Source organism: Choloepus didactylus, chromosome 1 (assembly GCF_015220235.1).
Source record: "Choloepus didactylus isolate mChoDid1 chromosome 1, mChoDid1.pri, whole genome shotgun sequence".
Classification (NCBI taxonomy): domain Eukaryota; kingdom Metazoa; phylum Chordata; class Mammalia; order Pilosa; family Megalonychidae; genus Choloepus; species Choloepus didactylus.
In genome coordinates this window covers 34,487,340-34,510,100 of record NC_051307.1, presented here as the reverse complement: position 1 = coordinate 34,510,100, position 22,761 = coordinate 34,487,340, and the positions used below count along the sequence as shown (strand labels likewise).

Sequence of the window (22,761 nt, the reverse complement as noted above, 5' to 3'; positions counted from 1 at the left end):
ATGTGTCTTCATTAAAATGTATGGGTTAGAGCCACCTTGGCAGGGGATCACACTGCCCTTCTCCCTACGTGGGACCTGACTCCCAGGGATGAATCTGGACCTGGCATCATGGAATTGAGAACATCTTGATCAAAAGGGGGATGCAAAATGAAATGAAAAAAGCTTCAGTGGCTGTGAGATTTCGAATGAAGTAGAGATTCGCACTCTGGTGCACATTCATACACACTATATAGGTAATACTTTTTAGGTTTTATTGTATTGGAATAGCTAGAAGTAAATACCTGAGACTACCAAACTCCAACCCAGTAGCCTTGACTCTTGAAGACGACTGTATAACAATGTAGATTACAAAGGCTGACAGTGTGATTGTGAAAACCTTGGGGATCGCACTCCCTTTATCCAGTGTATAGATGGATGAGTAGACAAATGAGGATAAAAACTAAATGAAAAATAGGGTGGGATGGGGGGGGTGATTTGGGTGTTCTTTTTTATTTTTATTTTTTATTCTTATTCTGATTCCTTCTGGTATAAGGAAAATGTTCAAAAATAGATTGGGGTGATGAATGCACAACTATGATGGTACTGTGAACAGTTGATTGTGATTCATGGATGATTGTATGGCATGTGAATATATCTCAGTAAAACTGAATTTAAAATAAAAATAATAAAAAAATGTATGGCTTAGAAATATTTGCAGACATTCAGTAAGGGTTATAGGCTAAATATAATAAAGGTTTAGGATTTTAAAAGCCTGGCAGAAAACTTGTCAAAATCCATTAGTATGTGCCCTACCAACAGTGAACTCCAAGTGTGCATGTGGCACTATGGCAAGCTTGAATTTATACAGCCTTGAATTAGGCATAACTGACCTTTTCGAGGGTTTAGTTCAATTCAGTTTTTATTTATTTATTTATTTATTTATTTTATTTATTTATTTTTTAATTCAGTTTTATTGAAATATATTCACAAACCATACAGTCATCCATGGTATACAATCAACTGTTCACAGTATGATCATATAGTTATGTGTTCATCACCACAATCTATTTCTGAACATTTTCCTTACATTAGAAAGAATCAGAATAACAATAAAAAATAAAAGTGAAAAGAGAATACCCAAACCATCCCCCCATCCCACCCTATTTGTCATTTAGTTTTTACTCCCATTTTTCTACTGATTTTTTTTCAATTTTTTAACTTTGTTTATCAAAAAATTAAAAACAAACAGGCAAACAACAACCAAAAAAAACCCCACAACATTTCAAACAAAGCAATGGATTAAGGAAAACAAATAACCTAAAATAACTACTTTGCTTCCAATATGTTCCTACCATACCCCAAGAAAATTAATAAACCCTGTCCAAACAGAGGAGTAAGAAAAACAAATAATCTAAAATAACTACATTGCTTCCAACATGTTCCTACCATACCCCAAGAAAATTAACAACCCCTAAGAAAACAAAGGAATAAGAGAAAAAAAAAACCTAAAATAACTCTATTACTTCCAACATGATCTTACTATATCCAAGAAAGTTTACAAACCATAATCATTCCTGAGCATTCCCATAACATTGAGATTACCCTCCATAGTTTATCTGTTCTTATTAGATTATCATTCCCCCTCCACTAATTGCTATCTCTAGGTCCCCTACATTCTACAGTATAAAACATTGTACATTTTTCACAGAATTCACATTAGTGGTAACATACAATATCTCTCTTTTTGTGCCTGGCTTATTTTGCTCAGCATTATGTCTTTTTTTTTTTTTTTTAATCTTCATTTTATTGACATATATTCATATACCACGCAGTCATACAAAACAAATCGTACTTTCGATTGTTCACAGTACCATTACATAGTTGTACATTCATCACCCAAATCAATCCCTGACACCTTCATTAGCACACACACAAGAATAACAAGAATAATAATTAGAGTGAAAAAGAGCAATTGAAGTAAAAAAGAACACTGGGTACCTTTGTCTGTTTGTTTCCTTCCCCTATTTTTCTACTCATCCATCCATAAACTAGACAAAGTGGAGTGTGGTCCTTATGGCTTTCACAATCCCCTTGTCACCCCTCATAAGCTACATTTTTATACAACTGTCTTCGAGATTCATGGGTTCTGGGTTGTAGTTTGATAGTTTCAGGTGTCCACCACCAGCTACCCCAATTCTTTAGAACCTAAAAAGGGTTGTCTAAAGTGTGCGTAAGAGTGCCCACCAGAGTGACCTCTCGGCTCCTTTTGGATTCTCTCTGCCACTGAAGCCTATTTCATTTCCTTTCACATCCCCCTTTTGGTCAAGAAGATGTTCTCCATCCCACGATGCCAGGTCTACATTCCTCCCTGGGAGTCATATTCCACGTTGCCAGGGACATTCACTCCCCTGGGTGTCTGATCCCACGTAGGGGGGAGGGCAGTGATTTCACCTTTCAAGTTGGCTTAGCTAGAGAGACAGGGCCGCATCTGAGCAACAAAGAGGCATTCGGGAGGAGGCTCTTAGGCACAACCATAGGGAGGCCTAGCCTCTCCTTTGCAGCAACCGTCTTCCCAAGGGTAAAACCTGTGGTAGAGGGCTCAACCCATCAAACCACCAGTCCCCTATGTCTGTGGTCATGTTAGCAACCATGTAGGTGGGATAGGCGAATACCCCTGCATTCTCCACAGGCTCCTCAAGGGGGCACTGCATCTTTTTTTTTTCTTGTTTTTTTTTTTTTTTAACTTTCCCTTCTTTTTTAAATCAACTGTATGAAAAAAAAGTTAAAAAGAAAACAAACATACAATAAAAGAACATTTGAAAGAGACCATAACAAGGGAGTAAGAAAAAGACAACTAACCTAAGATAACTGCTTAACTTCCAACATGTTCCTACTTTACCCCAGGAAAGTTACCTAATATAGCAACATTTCTGTGAACTTGCTCCTACTATATCCATCAGAAATTAACAGACCATAGTCATTCCTGGGCATCCCCAGAACATTAAATAGCTTATCTGTTCTTCTTGGATTATTGTTCCCCCTTCCTTAATTGCTCTCTATTGCTAGTTCCCCTACATTCTACATTATAAACCATTTGTTTTACATTTTTCAAAGTTCACATTAGTGGTAGCATATAATATTTCTCTTTTTGTGCCTGGCTTATTTCGCTCAGCATTATGTCTTCAAGGTTCATCCATGTTGTCATATGTTTCACGAGATCGTTCCTTCTTAGTGCCGCGTAGTATTCCATCGTGTGTATATACCACATTTTATTTATCCACTCATCTGTTGAAGGACATTTGGGTTGTTTCCATCTTTTGGCAATTATGAATAATGCTGCTATGAACATTGGCGTGCAGATATCTGTTCGTGTCACTGCTTTCCGATCTTCCGGGTATATACTGAGAAGTGCAATCGCTGGATCGAATGGTAACTCTATATCTAGTTTTCTAAGGAACTGCCAGACTGACTTCCAGAATGGCTGAACCATTATACAGTCCCACCAACAGTGAATAAGAGTTCCAATTTCTCCACATCCCCTCCAGCATTTGTAGTTTCCTGATTGTTTAATGGCAGCCATTCTAACCGGTGTTAGATGGTATCTCATTGTGGTCTTAATTTGCATCTCTCTAATAGCTAGTGAAGCTGAACATTTTTTCATGTGTTTCTTGGCCATTTGTATTTTCTCTTCAGAGAGCTGTCTTTTCATATCTTTTGCCCATTTTATAATTGGGCCGACTGTACTATTGTCATTGAGTTGTAGGATTTCTTTATATATGCAAGATATCAGTCTTTTGTCAGATACATGGTTTCCAAAATTTTTTTCCCATTGAGTTGGCTGCCTCTTTACCTTTTTGAGAAATTCCTTTGAGGTGCAGAAACTTCTAAGCTTGAGGAGTTCCCATTTATCTATTTTCTCTTTTGTTGCTTGTGCTTTGGGTGTAAAGTCTAGGAAGTGGCCGCCTAATACAAGGTCTTGAAGATGTTTTCCTACATTATCTTCTAGGAGTTTTATGGTACTTTCTTTTATATTGAGATCTTTGGTCCATTTTGAGTTAATTTTTGTGTAGGGGGTGAGGTAGGGGTCCTCTTTCATTCTTTTGGATATGGATATCCAACTCTCCCAGCCCCATTTGTTGAAAAGACCATTATGACTCAGTTCAGTGACTTTGGGGGCCTTATCAAAGATCAGTCGGCCATAGATCTGAGGGTCTATCTCTGAATTCTCAATTCGATTCCATTGATCTATATGTCTGTCTTTGTGCCAGTACCATGCTGTTTTGGCAACTGTGGCTTTATAGTAAGCTTCAAAGTCAGGGAGTGTAAGTCCTCCCACTTCGTTTTTCTTTTTTAGAGTGTCTTTAGCAATTCGAGGCATCTTCCCTTTCCAAATAAATTTGATAACTAGCTTTTCCAAGTCTGCAAAGTAGGTTGTTGGAATTTTGATTGGGATTGCATTGAATCTGTAGATGAGTTTGGGTAGAATTGACATCTTAATGACATTTAGCCTTCCTATCCATGAACATGGAATATTTTTCCATCTTTTAAGGTCCCCTTCTATTTCTTTTAGTAGAGTTATGTAGTTTTCTTTGTATAGGTCTTTTACATCTTTGGTTAAGTTTATTCCTAGGTACTTGATTTTTTTAGTTGCTATTGAAAATGGTATCTTTTTCTTGAGTGTCTCTTCAGTTTGTTCATTTCTAGCATATAGAAACATTACTGACTTATGTGCATTAACCTTGTATCCCGCTACTTTGCTAAATTTGTTTATTAGCTCTAGTAGGTGTATCGTTGATTTCTCAGGGTTTTCTAGATATAAGATCATATCATCTGCAAACAATGACAGTTTTACTTCTTCTTTTCCAATTTGGATGCCTTTTATTTCTTTGTCTTGCCGGATTGCCCTGGCTAGCACTTCCAGCACAATGTTGAATAACAGTGGTGACAGCGGGCATCCTTGTCTTGTTCCTGATCTTAGAGGGAAGGCTTTCAGTCTCTCACCATTGAGTACTATGCTGGCTGTGGGTTTTTCATATATGCTCTTTATCATGTTGAGGAAGTTTCCTTCAATTCCTACCTTTTGAAGTGTTTTTATCAAAAAGGGATGTTGGATTTTGTCAAATGGTTTTTCAGCATCTATTGAGATGATCAATTGATTTTTCCCTTTTGACTTGTTACTGTGTTGTAATACATTGATTGATTTTCTTATGTTGAACCATCCTTGCATGCCTGGAATAAACCCCACTTGGTCATGGTGTATGATTTTTTTAATGTGTCTTTGGATTCGATTTGCAAGTATTTTGTTGAGGATTTTTGCATCTATATTCATTAGGGAGATTGGCCGGTAGTTTTCCTTTTTTGTAGCATCTTTGCCTGGTTTTGGTATTAGATTGATGTTAGCTTCATAAAATGAGTTAAGTAGTGTTCCATTTTCTTCAGTGTTTTGAAAGAGTTTGAGTAAGGTTGGTGTCAGTTCTTTCTGGAAAGTTTGGTAGAATTCCCCTGTGAAGCCATCTGGCCCTGGGCATTTATTTGTGGGAAGATTTTTGATGACTGATTGGATCTCTTTGCTTGTGATGGGTTGGTTGAGGTCTTCTATTTCTTCTCTGGTCAGTCTAGGTTGTTCATATGTTTCCAGGAAATTGTCCATTTCCTCTACATTATCCAGTTTGTTGCCATACAGTTGTTCATAGTATCCTCTTATAATTTTTTTAATTTCTTCAGGATCTGCAGTTATGTCACCTTTTTCATTCATTATTTTGTTTATATGGGTCTTCTCTCTTTTTGATTTTGTCAGTCTAGCTAGGGGCTTGTCAATCTTGTTGATCTTCTCAAAGAACCAACTTTTGGTGATATTTATCCTCTCTATTGTTTTTTTGTTCTCTATGTCATTTATTTCTGCTTTAATCCTTGTTGTTTCTTTTCTTGTACTTGGTTTAGGATTGGTTTGCTGTTCATTTTCTAGCTTCTTCAGTTGATCCATTAGTTCTTTGATTTTGGCTCTTTCTTCCTTTTTAATATATGCATTTAGTGCTATAAATTTCCCCCTTAGCACTGCTTTTGCTGCATCCCATAGGTTTTGGTATGTTGTGTTCTCATTTTAATTCGTCTCTATATATTTAGCAATTTCTCTTGCTATTTCTTGGTTAACCCACTGATTGTTTAGGAGTGTGCTGTTTAACCTCCATGTATTTGTGAATTTTCTAAGTCTCTGATGGTTATTGACTTCTAATTGTATTCCATTGTGGTCAGAGAATGTGCTTTGAATAATTTCAATCTTTTTAAATTTATTGAGGCTTGTTTTATGTCCCAGCATATGATCTATTCTGGAGAAAGTTCCATGAGCACTAGAAAAGTATGTGTATCCTGGGGATTTGGGATGTAATGTCCTGTATATGTCTGTTAAATCTAATTCACTTATCAGATTGTTTAGGTTTTCAATTTTCTTATTTGTCTTCTGTCTGGTTGATCTATCTATAGGAGAGAGTGATGTGTTGAAGTCTCCCACAATTATTGTGGAAACATCAATTGCTTCCTTTAGTTTTGCCAGTGTTTCTCTCATGTATTTTGTGGCACCTTGGTTGGGTGCATAGACATTTACGATTGTTATTTCTTCTTGCTGAATTGCCCCTTTTATTAGTACGTAGTGGCCTTCTTTGTCTCTCAAAACATCCCTGCATTTGAAGTCTATTTTATCTGAGATTAATATTACTACACCTGCTTTCTTTTGGCTGTAGCTTGCATGAAATTTTTCCATCCTTTCACTTTCAGTTTCTTTGTGTCCCTGTGTCTAAGATGAGTCTCTTGTATGCAACATATTGATGGTTCATTTTTTTTTGATCCATTCTGCGAATCTATATCTTTTAATTGGGGAGTTTAATCCATTTACATTCAATGTTATAACCGTGAAGGCATTTCTTGAATCAGCCATCTTATCCTTTGGTTTATGTTTGTCATATTTTTCCCCTGTCTATTAATATCCTTTACTGTACCCATACCGAATCTCTTTAGTACTGAACCTTTCTCCAAGTCTCTCTGTCCTGTCTTTGTTTCTCTGTCTGTAGGGCTCCCTTGAGTATCTCCAGTAGGGCAGGTCTCTTGTTAGCAAATTCTCTCAGCATTTGTTTGTCTGTGAAAAATTTAAGCTCTCCCTCAAATTTGAAGGAGAGCTTTGCTGGATAAAGTATTCTTGGCTGGAAATTTTTCTCACTCAGAATTTTAAATATATCGTGCCACTGCCTTCTCGCCTCCATGGTGGCTGCTGAGTAGTCACTACTTAGTCTTATGCTGTTTCCTTTGTATGTGGTGAATTGCTTTTCTCTTGCTGCTTTCAGAACTTGCTCCTTCTCTTCTGTGTTTGAGAGTGTGATCAGTATATGTCTCGGAGTGGGTTTATTTGGATTTATTCTATTTGGAGTTCGCTGAGCATTTATGATTTGTGTATTTATGTTGTTTAGAAGATTTGGGAAGTCTTCCCCAACAATTTCTTTGAATACTCTTCCTAGACCTTTACCCTTTTCTTCCCCTTCTGGGACACCAATGAGTCTTATATTTGGACGTTTCATATCATCTATCATATCCCTGAGGTCCATTTCGATTTTTTCAATTTTTTTCCCCATTCTTTCTTTTATGCTTTCATTTTCCATTGTGTCATCTTCCAGGTCACTGATTCATTGTTCAACTTCCTCTAGTCTTGTACTATGAGTGTCCAGAATCTTTTTAATTTGGTCAACAGTTTCTTTAATTTCCATAAGATCATCCATTTTTTTATTTAGTCTTGCAATGTCTTCTTTATGCTCTTCTAGGGTCTTCTTGATTTCCTTTATCTCCCGTACTATGGTCTCATTGTTCATCTTTAGTTCTTTGAGTAGCTGCTCTAGGTGCTGTGTCTCTTCTGGTCTTTTGATTTGGGTTCTTGGGCTTGGGTTATCCATATCGTCTGGTTTTTTCATATGCTTTATAATTTTCTGTTGTTTTTGGCCTCGTGGCATTTGCTGAACTTGATAGGGTTCTTTTAGGATTTGTAGACCAATTGAAGTCCTTATCTCTAATTTATCAGATCTACAGCTTCGTGGAGTACACTTTAACTAACCAGCAGGTGGCGTCCACGAGCCACCTGTTCTCCAGAAGCCAGTTCTGCCCTGCTTAGCCTTTTTGGTGAGTGGGGAAGTGAGTCTTGTGGGGTCCAATTGGTGTACCAAGCTTGCGTGTGTAGTTGGTGTTGCCTGCCCTGTATATGGGGCGTGTTTCTGGGCAGTCTGGGGGGGGGGGTGGCTCTAACAATCAGATCTCCCTGGTGATCCTAGAGTTTTAAGGCTGCTGCAATAGTCTAATCCTTCAGTTCAGTCCTGCCACAGTTTGTCTCTGCCACTGACCCACAAGTCCTTGGTATTGGCGTATGGCTCCTGAGACTTGCAAATGGGCCCCTCTTCCAGGCCGTGCACCCCGGGTCCTCTGTTGAGGGATGAGTGTGCTATGTCACAGGTGAGTGCCGTCCCCCAAGGGCAGTTCTGGGCTGCTGGGCTGTGTAGGGAGGCTCCCAGTCTGCTGAAATGATGGCTGAATGGGGCTTTGTTAATTCCCACTGCTCTAACTTCCCAACTCTGGGACAATCAGCTGAGGTTGCAGGGAAGGCTAATGTCTACGCCCAGTTTTGTGGTGTGTGCCTGTTATTTGAAGCACTTCCGTCACACTGGGTTGTCTGGGGCAGTTCTGGGCTATGGGGCTGGCGATGGGCAGGAGTGTTTCCTGTCCACCAGCATGATGGCTGTGAGCGGACACCCCCCTTTTCTTGGGAAGTTGTGGTGTTTAGTGAATTTTCTCAGCCACTGGATTATTGCGTTTTGTCTCAGAGCTCTCCTAGTTCTGCTCTTGACTTGACCTGCCCAAATAGCAAGTCTTTGAAGCTTTCTGTATTGGGCTTCTTAGAGTAATTGTTTTAGAAAAAGAAAAAAGGATTAAAAAAAAAAAACAAACAAAAAAAAAACGGGCCCTCCTCAGAGATCTAATGGGTTATTGAAATGCTAAGAGACAAAGCAACCAGGGCCATTAAGGAAAGGTCCACAGGGCAGAGAGATCAGCTTTTCTTCGGGATTTGCATATGCGCCTCAGGGCCCTTCCCCTTTCTATGTTCACCAGAACTCCAAAAATCCTCCGCTTTTATTTTGGAGTTTTTCGTGTTGTTTTTTTCCCATGCCTGTCTCCTCTCTGCTGGGCTGGCTGCTCTCAGATTCTCTGGTGTCTGGTCTCAGTCTATCTATGGTTGGAGGGTGGATCAGTAGAATGAGTTTCCGATAAGGGCTGCCATTAGTTCTCACTTCTCCTTCCCGGAGCTGACAGCCCCTCCTCCCCCCGGGACTGAGCCTGGCAGGGAGGGGCGCGGGTCCCCTGGCGGCAAAAACTTACATATTTCGCTGATCTCAGCAGTTCCACGTTTTCATGAATGTTGTATGAAGTATGCCCAAAGACAGATTGCTCTGTGGTGTCCAGTCCATGCAGTTCCTGGCTTTCTACCTACTTTCCTGGAGGAGTAACTAAAACATACAGCTCACCAGTCTGCCATCTTGCCCCGCCTCCTCAATTCAGTTTTAAATGTATGCTTGAATATAGAATACCCTCTACTAATGAAACCTTGTATTTTATATAATATTGGGAAGTTCACAGTACTTTTAAAAGGAATTTTATTGAATAAGACCGATGTTAATATTGTCTTGCCATTTTTACAAGGCCATGAACTAAAAACTGGGGATTGCTGAGTTTGACCTCAGTCACACTGGTCCCAGAGCCGTTGTTTCCACCACATCACGGGCTCCTCCTTAATAGCTGTGGCGTGCCAAGCAGGGCACCATTTAATAGCAGATGGATAGTCTATGGACGTGTTTCTTTCTCCAGATTTGACCAGAAGTTTGAGTATAACAACTCCTGATCAGATGATTGAAAAAGCCAAAGGGGAAACTGCCTATTTGCCATGCAAATTCACCCTGAGTCCAGATGACCAGGGACCACTGGACATCGAGTGGCTGCTATCACCAGCCGATAATCAGAAGGTGGATCAAGTGGTAAGTTTTGATAGTGCTTGTTCATTCAGCAGAAGTTTGTGTAACTTGGGTTACGTGTTGTTCTCTGTGCTCATCACCTGGACTGGGTGCATTATGGACTGAGGAAAGCTGCAGGCTTCTCGGGCTTATAGTCTTGTTGAGGGTGGTGGACACATGGTAATGTCTAATGGAGTGATAGGGATAATAAGTGACATCAGATTTCAGAGGAAGAAAAGGTCACTGGACTTCTTAGGGAAGGCTTCAAGGAGGAAGAGGAACTTGTGATAGTTCTGAAAATCTGGGTTTGGAAATGCATCGGAGGCAGAGTGTATCAGAGGGGTTAGAGGGAACAGATGTGATAGCATGGCAGAAATAGGCATAATGCATTAAAAGGTTGTGAGTAAAGGAGGCTTTGTTGAAAGTTAGAACTGATGTGTAAAATTTACACAAGAATTCTGTTAGTGTTAGAAGGGTCATTAAGCATGAGATAGTCTAACAAAGGTGTATACTGTTATTGCAGTCTTATTTTCTTTGTTTCTCCAAATTAAAATCCTGTGCAACGACTTTCTTTTTAAATTACAAAGTAGTAAGAGCCCTCTGTAGAAAACTTGGAAAGTCAAACAGCACAAAGAAGGAAAATTGCCCAATAATCTCACCTTCAAATACATATATATCCCACTTTTCTTTAAACTTTCCAGAATATTTCGTTGCATTTTGAATGTTGCCTTGTAGCTTTGTCTGACATAGTGAACAAAAAAGTTTCAATTTTAACAAATTATATTAGAGCAGGGGCAGAAAACCCACATATTTAGGGGAATACAGTAATATATGTATTTGGGGAAGAATTTTTATTTTTACTTATGGTATATACAAAAGTACAGGTTATTTAAAAATTGAAAGCAAAATTTTTCCATTTTATAGTTGAATCAGTGCAGTTGGGTAATTGAGATTTTTAGCAAGTCACAGCACTATTTGAAGGAAATACTTAAGGTACTTTCCCATGTTGGGAATGACTGTGGCTACCCCTTCCAGGGACTCACCTCTACCCTGATTTTCTGTTATAGGAACTTCCTTCTTTTCCCTAAGCAAAATAAATTGACTCTTACTCATTCTGTCTCTCCAGCCCAGATGGTCTGCTTCCTTTCTTTCTCGCTCTTCCCCTTTTTCTGCAGAAATGTCAGTATCCTAAATCCAGGCTTCTTTCTACCTGAGATCCTGCACATCCCGCCTCTCCCTTGCCAGAGCAGCCCCCCACCCCTTCAGAGCCCAGGACTCTGATCCCCCCTGGGTTAAGATTAGTGATGCTTGGGAGGTAGATGGAGGGCATGAGTGCTTCTGACTTAAGACATTTATCTCACGGGTGAAGTCCTGAGTCAAGGCGCATACAGGACCAAGAAGCCCTGAATGCACTACATGTAGTCTTTAGTGAGTGGATGGAAGAGGGGAACAGAGAACCTTCCATGCTGAGTGGCAATCATCTTTCTGACTACAGGAGTTAAGTGTGAAACTGGGGAGTGGGGTTTGAGTGTCTGTTTCTGGGTTAAAAACCAACCTCTAACACAGTAAATCAGACCAAAAAAAGGTAGAAGGGTTTTGGAAAGATTGATGCAGAAACGGATGCTTAGGTAGAATTTCAGTGAGCCCCCTTTATGTATATCTAAGCAGACAGTGTGGATAAGGACTAGGACCTGGACGAGTGACCTGGAGACAGTTCCATTCTTATTCCCCATGTGATCTCCTTAGTCAGCAAACTGTTACTATGTATTATGTACTTCTTATGTGCTTCGCAGTGTTTTTAATGTAGTTTAATTATATTTTCTTATTTAAGCCTTAAAAAACCTCCCTAAAATGAGAATTAAAAACACAAAGAGAAGGAAATGGAGGCCCAGAGATTTGAAGGAACACACCCAGGGCCACACAGCTGCACACCCAAAGTCATACACTGGTAACTGACCTAGTTGGGGTTTGAACCCTGGTCTCTAATTCTTACACCTGACCTGTGCTTTGATTATCCTTCCCACTATCTGTACCACCTCCCATGTTTGTTTCATACGTCTCAGTTTCCTCGTGTGTAAAATAGTAACACGTATACCTACCTCTCAGGATTGTTAGGAGAATTGACTTACTGCATGCACAAGTATTTTGTAAGCTTGAAAGTGGTGCAAGATTGAGTAAAGGTCAGTACACTGTGCTAATCTTGAGTGGATCTCGTTTGCATCTTAGCAGTATAAAGTTGCAAAGTTGGTGGGTGAGTACCACAGCTTTGCCTCATCGTAAGTGTTAAATGTGGTTAATGCCACCATCCTTTTAGGACTGTCACGAGGAATCAATGAAAACTGCCTATCCATGATAGTTCATTGTTTCTCACACACTGTTTATAATATTGTTTCCATGGGAAAATACCAAGATGGTTTATGAAATTACTAACAATGGGTACATAGTTTGTCAGGACTTCCTTCAAAGACTATTAATGTCTGCAAAGCAGACATGGAGGGATCAAAACCATGGTGGGCCGAACCCTACAGCTTTTCACAACAAATGACTCAGTAGTTAGAATGGAAGATATAACTGCCTCCCTTGAGTTCTCACTGTTGCTGCTGATGAGTGGGTGTGACAAGGTAATGAAGCAAATAGAGTAATGGCTTGTGTTTACTGAGTCAGTCAGCTCTGGACCCTTAACTGCTTCTTGTATTTACTTAGCAAACTGGTATTAAATGCATCCTAGATGCAGGCACCTAAAATGTAAATAAAAGATCCTAAGTGGATTAGAAGTGGAGTCAACATGGTGGTAGAGATGACACAGGAAAGAACCCAAGTCCCTATCCTTATGAAGTTCTTACAGAATAATCCTTAGAAAAGCTGTTCTTGGTGACATTTAATCTGATTGTACTGCCCATGATTAGCATCTCAGATTATATATATATATATATATGCAGGATGTAGACTGTATAGTCCTGTTTCCTGATTCTTTTCTTGAGTTTGGCACCACTGCTCTTGGGTCTCATGGCCAGAATTAAGGATTTCATTAGCAAATGTGAAATGTAATAGAATATGTTGTATTAATTTTAGTGATGGTTAGAGATGACTATTACAGTTCTCTTCTAAGTCAAATTGAATGCAATTTTACTTTGCCTCTAAATTTAGCCACCTTCAGTTACCTCTGTCAAAGCCTGTAACAGTGGTCCAGCAAGTTCAGTGGAATTAGGAAGGGGTTTGTTCTTAGTCACAGAAGTTTCTTTAGAAGATGTTAGCCTGGGTACACATCTTAAGACATTTAGTATCAAGTAACAAGAAAAAAAAGTCTTTATTTTTTTTTTGTTTGATTCCATAGGTAAATTATCATAAGCCTCTGGGAAGGGAAGGTGTTAAACTTGATATTAAGCACTTGATTGGCATACTGCAACCTCTGAGGCAGTTGAAAAATAGAGTGTATAGGAATCAACAGGTCTTTGTGATTGTCCAATATCAATTTCAGCTCCTTTATATCGGGCCATCCATAGTAGTCAATCATCTTGGACCTTGCCGTTTTCTCATTCTGTTATTTGGTTAATTGTAGATTTCCTCATAATGCTGTGTTCTTATTTTGTTTCTTTATTGCACAGTAGCATGGTGTTTTCAGATCTCCTTTAATGAAAGAGAGGTTTGTTTGTTTGTTTCGCCCTCTCTTACTTGGTTTTCTTTTAGATTATTTTATATTCCGGAGACAAGATTTATGATGACTACTATCAAGATCTGAAAGGACGAGTGCATTTTACAAGCAGTGATGTCAAATCGGGCGATGCCTCAATAAATGTAACAAATTTACAGTTATCAGATATTGGCACTTATCAGTGCAAAGTGAAAAAAGCTCCTGGTGTTGGAAATAAAAAGATTCAGCTCACAGTTCTTGGTAAGTTATTTGCTTTAATATTACTTATTAACAGTGCTACTTTATCACATTAAGTAGTGGCATTTGTGTGAGACAAAAGCCTATTTATTACAGAAATAATTTTAAAGATTTAGAGTACTATTAATGTCTTCAAATGGCATAAAACATAAAGATAGCACACTTTTTGATAGAAAAAATGTGGCCAACTTCTTTGTGAAATTCATGTTTAAAATAAATGGAGTACTATATGGGGGGAAGAACTCTAAACTGGGGGTTAGAAGATTCAGGTTTTTTGCTTTTGTTTGTTCTCAGAAAGAACTAGAAGCTCTTCATTTCCCTAGGCCTCGGCCTACCTTTTTCATATATAAAAAGATTTAATTATTAAATCTAATCCGTGAGATCTCACTCGATTCAGAATTCTTTGTGTGAGTTAAGTGTTTACCTTTATTACCCAGAGAATAAATGAGGTTTCCGAGATGAATAACTGGAGTATGTAGAAAAGGGGCTAGAATGTGGTAGAAGGAATATTGAATTGGAGTAAGTCATTTCACTTCCCTGAGCATCACTATTTCTCATCCTTAAAGTGACGGGATTAGACAGATGGTCATTAGAGTGTCTTATAACTCTGTATCTGATAGTTAGCAAGGAAGTAAGTATGAATTGCTTTGTAAAATGTCAGAGGCTGCAAAATTTATTATCCTCTATATCCTGTGGTACTACACACTGTCAATCTTAACCCCTTCAAACCAAGAAACTCTCAAATGTTATAATTCATAAATCTACTTCTGAAACTTTGTGATAGACTTTTCATAAAATGTGAAATGGCTACCATGTAGAAAAAGACAGCTGTCTAGTTCTGTTCTGTAACCGTAATTTCCCTGTTTTGGACCCAGGGTCTCCTGTTTTGGGGCATACTTGAAGGACCCCCCTTACATAGGAAATGCTGATTTCTGAAATTGCTTAGCATGCACCTGGAAACAAACTAATTAAGGCAGTTGATAATGCCTTGTCCCTTTTCTTGCAGAGAATTGATTAGAGGTGGGGTGGAGAAGTAGTCAGGTGTGTTGGGTTCCGGAGTCATACTGAACATCATTTTTTTTCCCTAATAAGTCAATATCAGAGAAGATAGACACTAGGAACAAGAAAACTGATGTTGGTGCATCCTGGTGACAACTTCAGGTGTTGTATTAGTTGCTTAAACAGCCAGATGACTGTTGGCATCAACAAGTGGGCACAAAAGAGTGTCCTGGTGAAAAGCACTGCTTCCTAGGGGGCACTGGTTCAAAATGTGTGTTATGGTATGTCAGTGATTAGACCTGAGGAAGGAACTAGGGAAAGGTATATGGTAATGGTGGAAATCTTGGCTTGCTCTGTATATCTATATCAAGGAAACATGGAGTAACCTTTCTTTTTTATAAATGTGTTAGCCTGTAACAATTCAACAGCTTGTCTGAATCTTACTACAGAGCCAAATATCCCTGGGAATGTGATTCCAGATATACCTTCTGTCAACACTGCTCTCCAGGAAATAATGAGTTTAAGATATGCATGGAACTTTAAATAGTTCATGATGTACCAAGCGTTACGATTCTGATATGATTCTGAGTCATGATTCTGATAACTGGTTATCAATATTATTATCATGGAACCCCTCTTTGATGACGCAACAGTACCAGGAGGAATGCAATTTGGATGTATTTCCCAGAAGGGCTGTGGCAAAGTATAATTTGCACGTGTATGTGCGTGTATACTGCTGGATCTCCTGGGAACAGGTATTGGGTAGAATTTGCAGGTCCCAGCTGAAGGGATCGTTGTAGCACAAGACAATGCAACTACACCTTAAAATCTTGCAGTACATATCCCAGAAGGAAGCTGGGTTGGGTGGTGATGGTACATAATGTGGCACTCAGTAGGAGGACGTTAGGCCCTTTAACATTAAATCTTCAGGATAGATAAGCAGCAAGTGTTGACACAGTTACTCCTTTTGATAACCCTGTGGGAGATTATCACAGTCAAGCAGTCCCTGCTTCAGTCTAGAGAGGGAGAAAAGGGTTAGGTTAAATCCAGGGATAAAAGGAAAAAAGGGAGAAGTGATTGCCAGAGGGAAAGGAACCGGGAAGTAGGGGTGACTAATACTGTGATGAGTCAAGGCTCTCTGAGCGCCAGAGAATTTCTCCAGCTCTTTCTTCCATGTTTTCATATGAGTCATGGCCACTGCTGGGAGAACCACCAGAATTGCTTTCTCTTAAAAGTGATGTTGGACTGAAGCTTATCTCTTAGCTTTGCCCGAAATGCTGCCTGGGTTATCTGGAGGAAATATAAGAAGTGCCCTCTGGTGACCTGACTAAATGGTAGGTAGTCCATAGGAGCTCTTGTGGGCTCACTGTTAGTAGCTGTGCTTCCTACTTGGGTTCTTTTTTGGGAAATCTGGGGGAGATGCACTGTGCGCTGCATGGCTATGAATGCTCCTGAGTCTGTCAGCTGCCTGGATGTGATCAGTGACGTGTTCTTGCAGCTTGCCCCATATGCCGGAGCCTGCCCTGCTCTTTCAGATACACCAAAAGCACATGTGGATGCAACTCTACAAAAGCTGAAAGGTCCTGATGGTCACAAAGGGAGCTGATAGGTTAATATGGTGGCTGCATATCCTTGGAAACTTCCTCTGGAGCTCTGAAAGGGCCTATTGTTGAGACCTTTTATATAAACTGACCAAGTTGTTTTGAAAAGTAGAGCATATACAGTTAACAGTTTCCTGGACATATATGGTACACTCAAACTGCATTGGTGATACCAGAACACAGTGTGTAGTGGCAGGGCTTTTTTTTTCTTTTTCCCCCCACTTTTGAAATAATCTTAATTTATACAAGAGTTATAAAATAGAGAATTCTTATATTAACCATCATCCAGTTTCCCATTAACATCTTCAAAAATCGTAGTAGAGTGATCAAAACTAAGAAATTAATATTGGTACAACACTATTAACTAAATTACAGACCTAATTTGAATTTCATGGTTTCCCACTAATGTCCTTTTTGTACTAGGGTCAAGTCCAGGATCCACATTGCATTTATTGGAGAAATCCAATCATACCACATGGTGTCTATATGTCTTCTTGTTAGTCAGGATCACTTGGTTTAATTTTGTCTGATGGGTTTTTCCACTATAAAATTACTATGTGTCCCTCTATAATTAACAACTACCTTGGGGGAGGTACTTTGAGACTATGCAGGATGTTTAGTTTCTCCTCAAACTTTTGTCTGCTGATTTTTGCATCTATGATGGATCCTGTCCAGAGTCAGGGTATTTTTTTTTAAGCAGTTATATTGAGATATAGTCACATACCATATAGTCTATCCAAAGTGTACAATCAGTTGCTTTTATTATATTCAAAGTTGTGAATTCATCACCACAATCAATTTTAGAACATTTGCATTATTCCACAAAAGAAAAATCCCGTACCCCTTAGCAATCACTTCTCAATCCCTCTGTCCTTCCCCAGCCCTGCATAACCACTAATCTATTTCTATCTCTATAAATTTATTTATATTTACATTTTATATAAATGAACTCATAGAATATGTAGTACTTTGTGTCTGGTTTCTTTCACTTAGCATAATGATTTTTTGTTTTAATTGTTTTTTAATTAAGAAGTTGTAAGTTTACAGAAAAGTCATGTAAAAAATACAGCATTCCACAAAATACAAAAAAAAAGCAAAAACAGAATGTTCCCATATACTCTCCTATTGTTGACACTTGACATTAGCGTGGTACCTTTGTTACAATTGATGAAAAGGTATTAAAATAGTACTCTTAACTATAGTCCGTAGTTTATATTAGGTGTATTTTTTCTCCATATACCACCTTATTATTAACACCTTGTGATAAATATCATACATTTGTTATAATTCATGAAAGAACATTCTTATACTTGTGCCATAACAGGGTTCACTATGGTACACAGTCCCATATATTTTATCTCCTAACTTTCCTTCTAGTAACATACATGACCCAAAACTTCACCTTTCAACCACATTCACATTGATAATTCAGCGCTGCTAATTACACTCAAAATTATATACTACCATCACCACCATCCATTTCCAAACCTTTACAGTCAGCCTAAATGGAAATTCTGTATAAATTAAGCATCAGCTCCCCATTTTCTACTCCATACTACCCCTGGTAACCTATACTCTAGATTTTAACTCTGTGAGTTTGCTTATTATAATTAGTGCCTATCAGTGAGATCATACAGTATTTGTCAGAGTCAAGGAATTTCTGTCCAAGGCAGAAAAGGCATTCCTGGAAGTATATTATGATCAAAGTATATCCTGTCCCAGTTAGAGATTCCGAGTGTTTTTCCTATAAACCAAGCAGGCCACCAGCACGGAAGCATGATGTTGCAATTTGTTTATGGAGCACATTACTAAATTGGTGGGACACCATGGCCAGGTACAACCTGGGGGTCATGTGCATTTAACTCAAAAGGACTGTTGCCTGAGCTAACGATTATGGAGTCACATGTTCTGAGGAAAGTGGCCAGGTATCCTGGAATTCCAAGGATAAGAAGCATTTAGGGGACAAGGCCTTATCTATGTTCTCTTTGTGGTTTTATGTTTCTTCCCTTCCAGCAAGAGGACCATGGATTAAGATTTAATCTTTCTAATGGCATAATGGTGGGGGGTTGGGGATGTAAGACTTGTACTGTCTCCTCCCAGTGGAAAGCAGGTGGGCTGCTCCAGCATGACACTGGGAAACCAGTGTTAGTAAAATCTAAGTCTTATGTGGCTGGAATATGTTGAGATCCCAGACCCAGTAGGGCCCTGAATTTCCTGAATAGTGGCTTTTAGGAAATGCCATTATTGAATATGTTTTGTATATGGGAAAGGGACCTTTTCAGTAGAAAGGACAAGGGTTAAGACTAGAATACTGTATTACCAAGAGTTTGATGTACAAAGCTTTGCTTTAATATCCCACTGCTAGTTTATGTAATAAAGGATTTGTTGGTAGTTTGAAGAAATGGAGGAGAACAAGGCTTACTTTGGTGAAAACTCATTGGTGAAATATTTTGCAAAATTGATTTAAACGTCCAGTTGATATAATAATCACCACAGTAACTAGGAAGTCTGAAAAAGAAACAGATGTGTTTAGAAAAAATCAGCAAAGTAGTTAGAAGCATCTGTTGATCCTTACTGAAAACTACAAGTAGTAACAGATGAAGGGGAGAATACCAAGAAACATGTGAAGGAGTGAGAGTGTGATTGACAGCTTTAATTGAATATAACCCACTGAATATGACAAAGTCTATTGGCCAACTTTGGAAAACAGGCAGTGTCTTACTTACAGAGTTAAATATACACTTACCACATGACACAGCAATCACCAAGAGAAAGAAGAAGTATGCCAGTATGAACATGCATGCTCAAGCAGTGCTTTCACAGTGGCACAAAACTGTAAATACTCATTTATGTTTATCCATAGTAGTGAAAGAAGAAAAATCCATTAAGAACAGGAAGAGTGAAAATCAGCTCAGACTAAAAAAAAGGGGAGGGAAGCAGTCCTTCCATTTTCCAGGCTGAGAGGACAGGCACAGATAAAGCCAGTTTATAGGAAACATTGTTTCTTCCACGGTCGGGGAGCAGTATTAAAATACAGGGCTACTGCTGTCTTCCTGATGTCGCCCCCAGACCCCCTTTAAACTACCCATCCTTTCCTGGAGATACTCAGTTGCTAAACTGCCCTCACCTCCTGACAGCACCCAGTCCCTGTTTAATCTCTGCTTCTCCTAATCCTGCCCCAGAAACAGCATCCCATTCAGAATTGATGTCTGCTTACTGTAGATATTTTAGAATCCTTCCGAATTCCTCCTCTCTCTTGTCCAGTGGCATTCCATGGTGTCTCTATAGTGGCTTCCTCGCTGGTCAGTCGATCAGGTTTTGACAGACAACACACTATCAGTGGTTTTGGCTGATTAGGATTTAACAGTAGCCCCAAAACTAAAAACAATGCTTATCAACAGGTGAAAGATAAGCATCCCTGTTTTATAGTCATTCAGTGGAGTAGCGCTCAGCAATAAATAACAATGAGCTACTGGTATGTACAACGATATGAATCAATCTCAAAAGCACCAGCTGAATAAAAGAAGTGATGCAAAAATGTACATACTGTCAACCAAAGCAATCAAATTGAGAGTTCAGAAATAGACCCTCATACCTATGGCCAGTTGATTTTTTTTTAAGTTTTCTAGATATAATTAGTCATATTAATGAAGTCATACAATACTTGTCCTTTTGTGTCTGACTTATTTCACTCCACATAATGTCCTCCAGGTTCATCCATGTAGTCAAGTATGTCATGACTTCATTTCTTCTTACAGCTGCATAATATTCCATCATATGTATATACCATATTTTGTTTATCCATTCATCAGTTGAACAAGGCTGCCGAGTCCACACAGTTGAGAAAGAATAGCCTCTTGAAAAAATGATGCTGGGAGAACTGGATATCCATATGCAAAAGAATGAACATGGACCCTGATCTCACACCATATACAAAAAATTAACTCAAAATAGATCAGATATCTTAATATAAGAGCCAGGACTATAAAACCCCTAGAAGAAAATGTTGGGAATCATCTTTAGGATCTTGTGGTGGGCAGTGGTTTCTTAAACCACAAGCAATGAAAGAGAAAAATAGATAAATGGAACTTCCTCAAAACTAAGAACTTTTGTGCCCAAAGGTCTGTCACAAAAGTGAAAAGAGAACCTACACAAAGGGAGAAGATATATAGAAACCACATATCTGATAAAGGTTTAACATCCAGAATATATAAAGAAATCCTACAACTCAACAATAAAAAGACAAACAATCCAATTAAGTGATGGGCAAATAACTTGAGTAGACATTTCTCCAAAAAGGATATACAAATAACTAACAAAGCACATGAAGAGATACTCAACATTACTATTAGGGAAATGCAAATCAAAACCACAATGAGATATTTCACACCCGCTAGAATGGCTATGATTAAAAAAATAGAAAATTACGAGTGTTGGGAGAGGATGTGGAGAAATAGGAACACTCTTGCATTGCTGCTGGGAATATAAAATGGTGCAGCCACTGTGGAATACAGTTTGGCAGTTCTTCAGGAAGCTAAGTATAGAATTATCATATGACCATCAATCCCGCTACTTGGTATACCCAGAAGAATTGAAAACAGACTCAAACAATACTTGCACACCGATGTTCATAGCGGCATTATTTACATTGCCAAAAGATGGAGGCAAAAGTGTCCATCAACCAATGAATGCATAAACAGAATGTGTTGTGTGTATGTATATACACAATAGAATAGTCTTCAGCTCTAAGAGGAATGAAGTCCTGAAAGTCCTGATGCATGCAGCAACATGGATGAACCTTGAGGACATTATGCTGACTGAAATAAGCCAGACACAAAAGGACAAGTATTGTATGATCTCACTGATCTGAACTAACTATAATAAGCAAACTCATAGAGTTAGAATCTAGAATTTAGGTTACCAGGTGTAGATTGGAGTAGAGAATGGGGAGCTGATGCTTAATTTGTGCAGAATTCCTATTTAGGTTGATTATAAATGTTTGGAAATGGATGGGAGTGATGGTAGCACATTATTTTGAGTGTAATTAGCAGCACTGAATTATGTACATGAATGTGGTTGAAAGTGGAATTATTTATTGTAAACTCCCTGGTTGACATAGCAGCATCCAGAGGGATGTGACTTGGCACATAGTCCCAAAGGGCTACATGTCAAGCACAGAGTGAAAACATAGGTGGGGGCGGGGCAAGATGGTGGCATAGAGAGGAGTGGAATTTAGTTAGTCCCCTGGAACAACTAATGCACAACCAGGAACAACTAGTAAATAATCTGGAATAACTGCTAGGGGACAGCCGTAACTGTCCACACATTGTACACCAACCTGGATTGGGAGGAATGCCTGAGATCACAGCATAAAATCTGTAAGTAAAACTGTGGAACTGTGTCAGGAGCCCCCACCCCCCATGGCAGGCTTAGCTGCAGACCTCACTGTGGTAGAAAGCAGCACTCTCCCAGCAAGCAAATACAGCTCAACTGAGCTCCAGTTGGGGTTTTAATTAACAAATGTGCACTGCTGAATACAAGCTACAACCCCCCAACAAGCAGACAGAGGCTTTTAGTGACGACGACCTTAAAGAACCAGAACTCATTTGTCCTGGGAAGGGGAGCCCAGAAGACCAGTTGTTACCTCTGGCCAATGAATGAAACTGGAGGGCCGTGTACTGGCTCTAAAAAGGGGCTTTCTGTCCCTTTTTCTCTCAACCTGAGGGGCTCAGAGGAGAAATCCGCAGCCGTTTTCAGTTCACAGCACTCTGACCCAGACATGGGTAGAGATAACAAAGTCAGAGAGACAATTCAAATGCTGATGGTAACTCTCTAGGGGGTATATCTTCCCTAAGAAGAGGGAGGTGAGTCCCAGGTTTCCCTTCAGAACCAGACCCCAGAGCCTGGGGGAAAACAGCCAAAACAGAAACTGAAGGGGTCGCACCTCTTTACACCAGTTGGGAGCAACAGGCTGACAGGCACCACCTGCTGGGCAGGTTAGGAAAAGCACAGTGACTGGAAACCTCACAGGAAACTCTGTCATACCTCTAAGATACACCCTGAAAATAACCCCATTCTGAGGCCTGAACTCATTCTGCTCTGGCAAAATCTGACTGGAGTAACCAAGGAAACCAGATGCCTAGACAAGAGAAAACTACAATCTATACTAAGAAAAACAAAGATATGGCCCAGTCAAAGGAACAAACTTACACCTCAATCAAAATACAGTTGGGATATTGTTTCACTTTAATAAAAGAAT

The 22,761-nt window shown here is 39.2% G+C and overlaps 1 protein-coding gene across 2 annotated transcripts in view; it reads left to right on the top strand.

Moving 5' to 3' along the window:
• CXADR (CXADR Ig-like cell adhesion molecule) overlaps positions 1-22,761 on the top strand; it is an 81,340-nt gene that overhangs the window by 45,910 nt on the left and 12,669 nt on the right. For both annotated transcript variants that reach the window (XM_037833322.1, XM_037833314.1), the window contains exons 2-3: positions 9,871-10,037; positions 13,701-13,905. In XM_037833322.1, the coding sequence (XP_037689250.1) occupies positions 9,871-10,037; positions 13,701-13,905 (372 nt within the window). The remainder of the gene's footprint in view (positions 1-9,870; positions 10,038-13,700; positions 13,906-22,761) is intronic.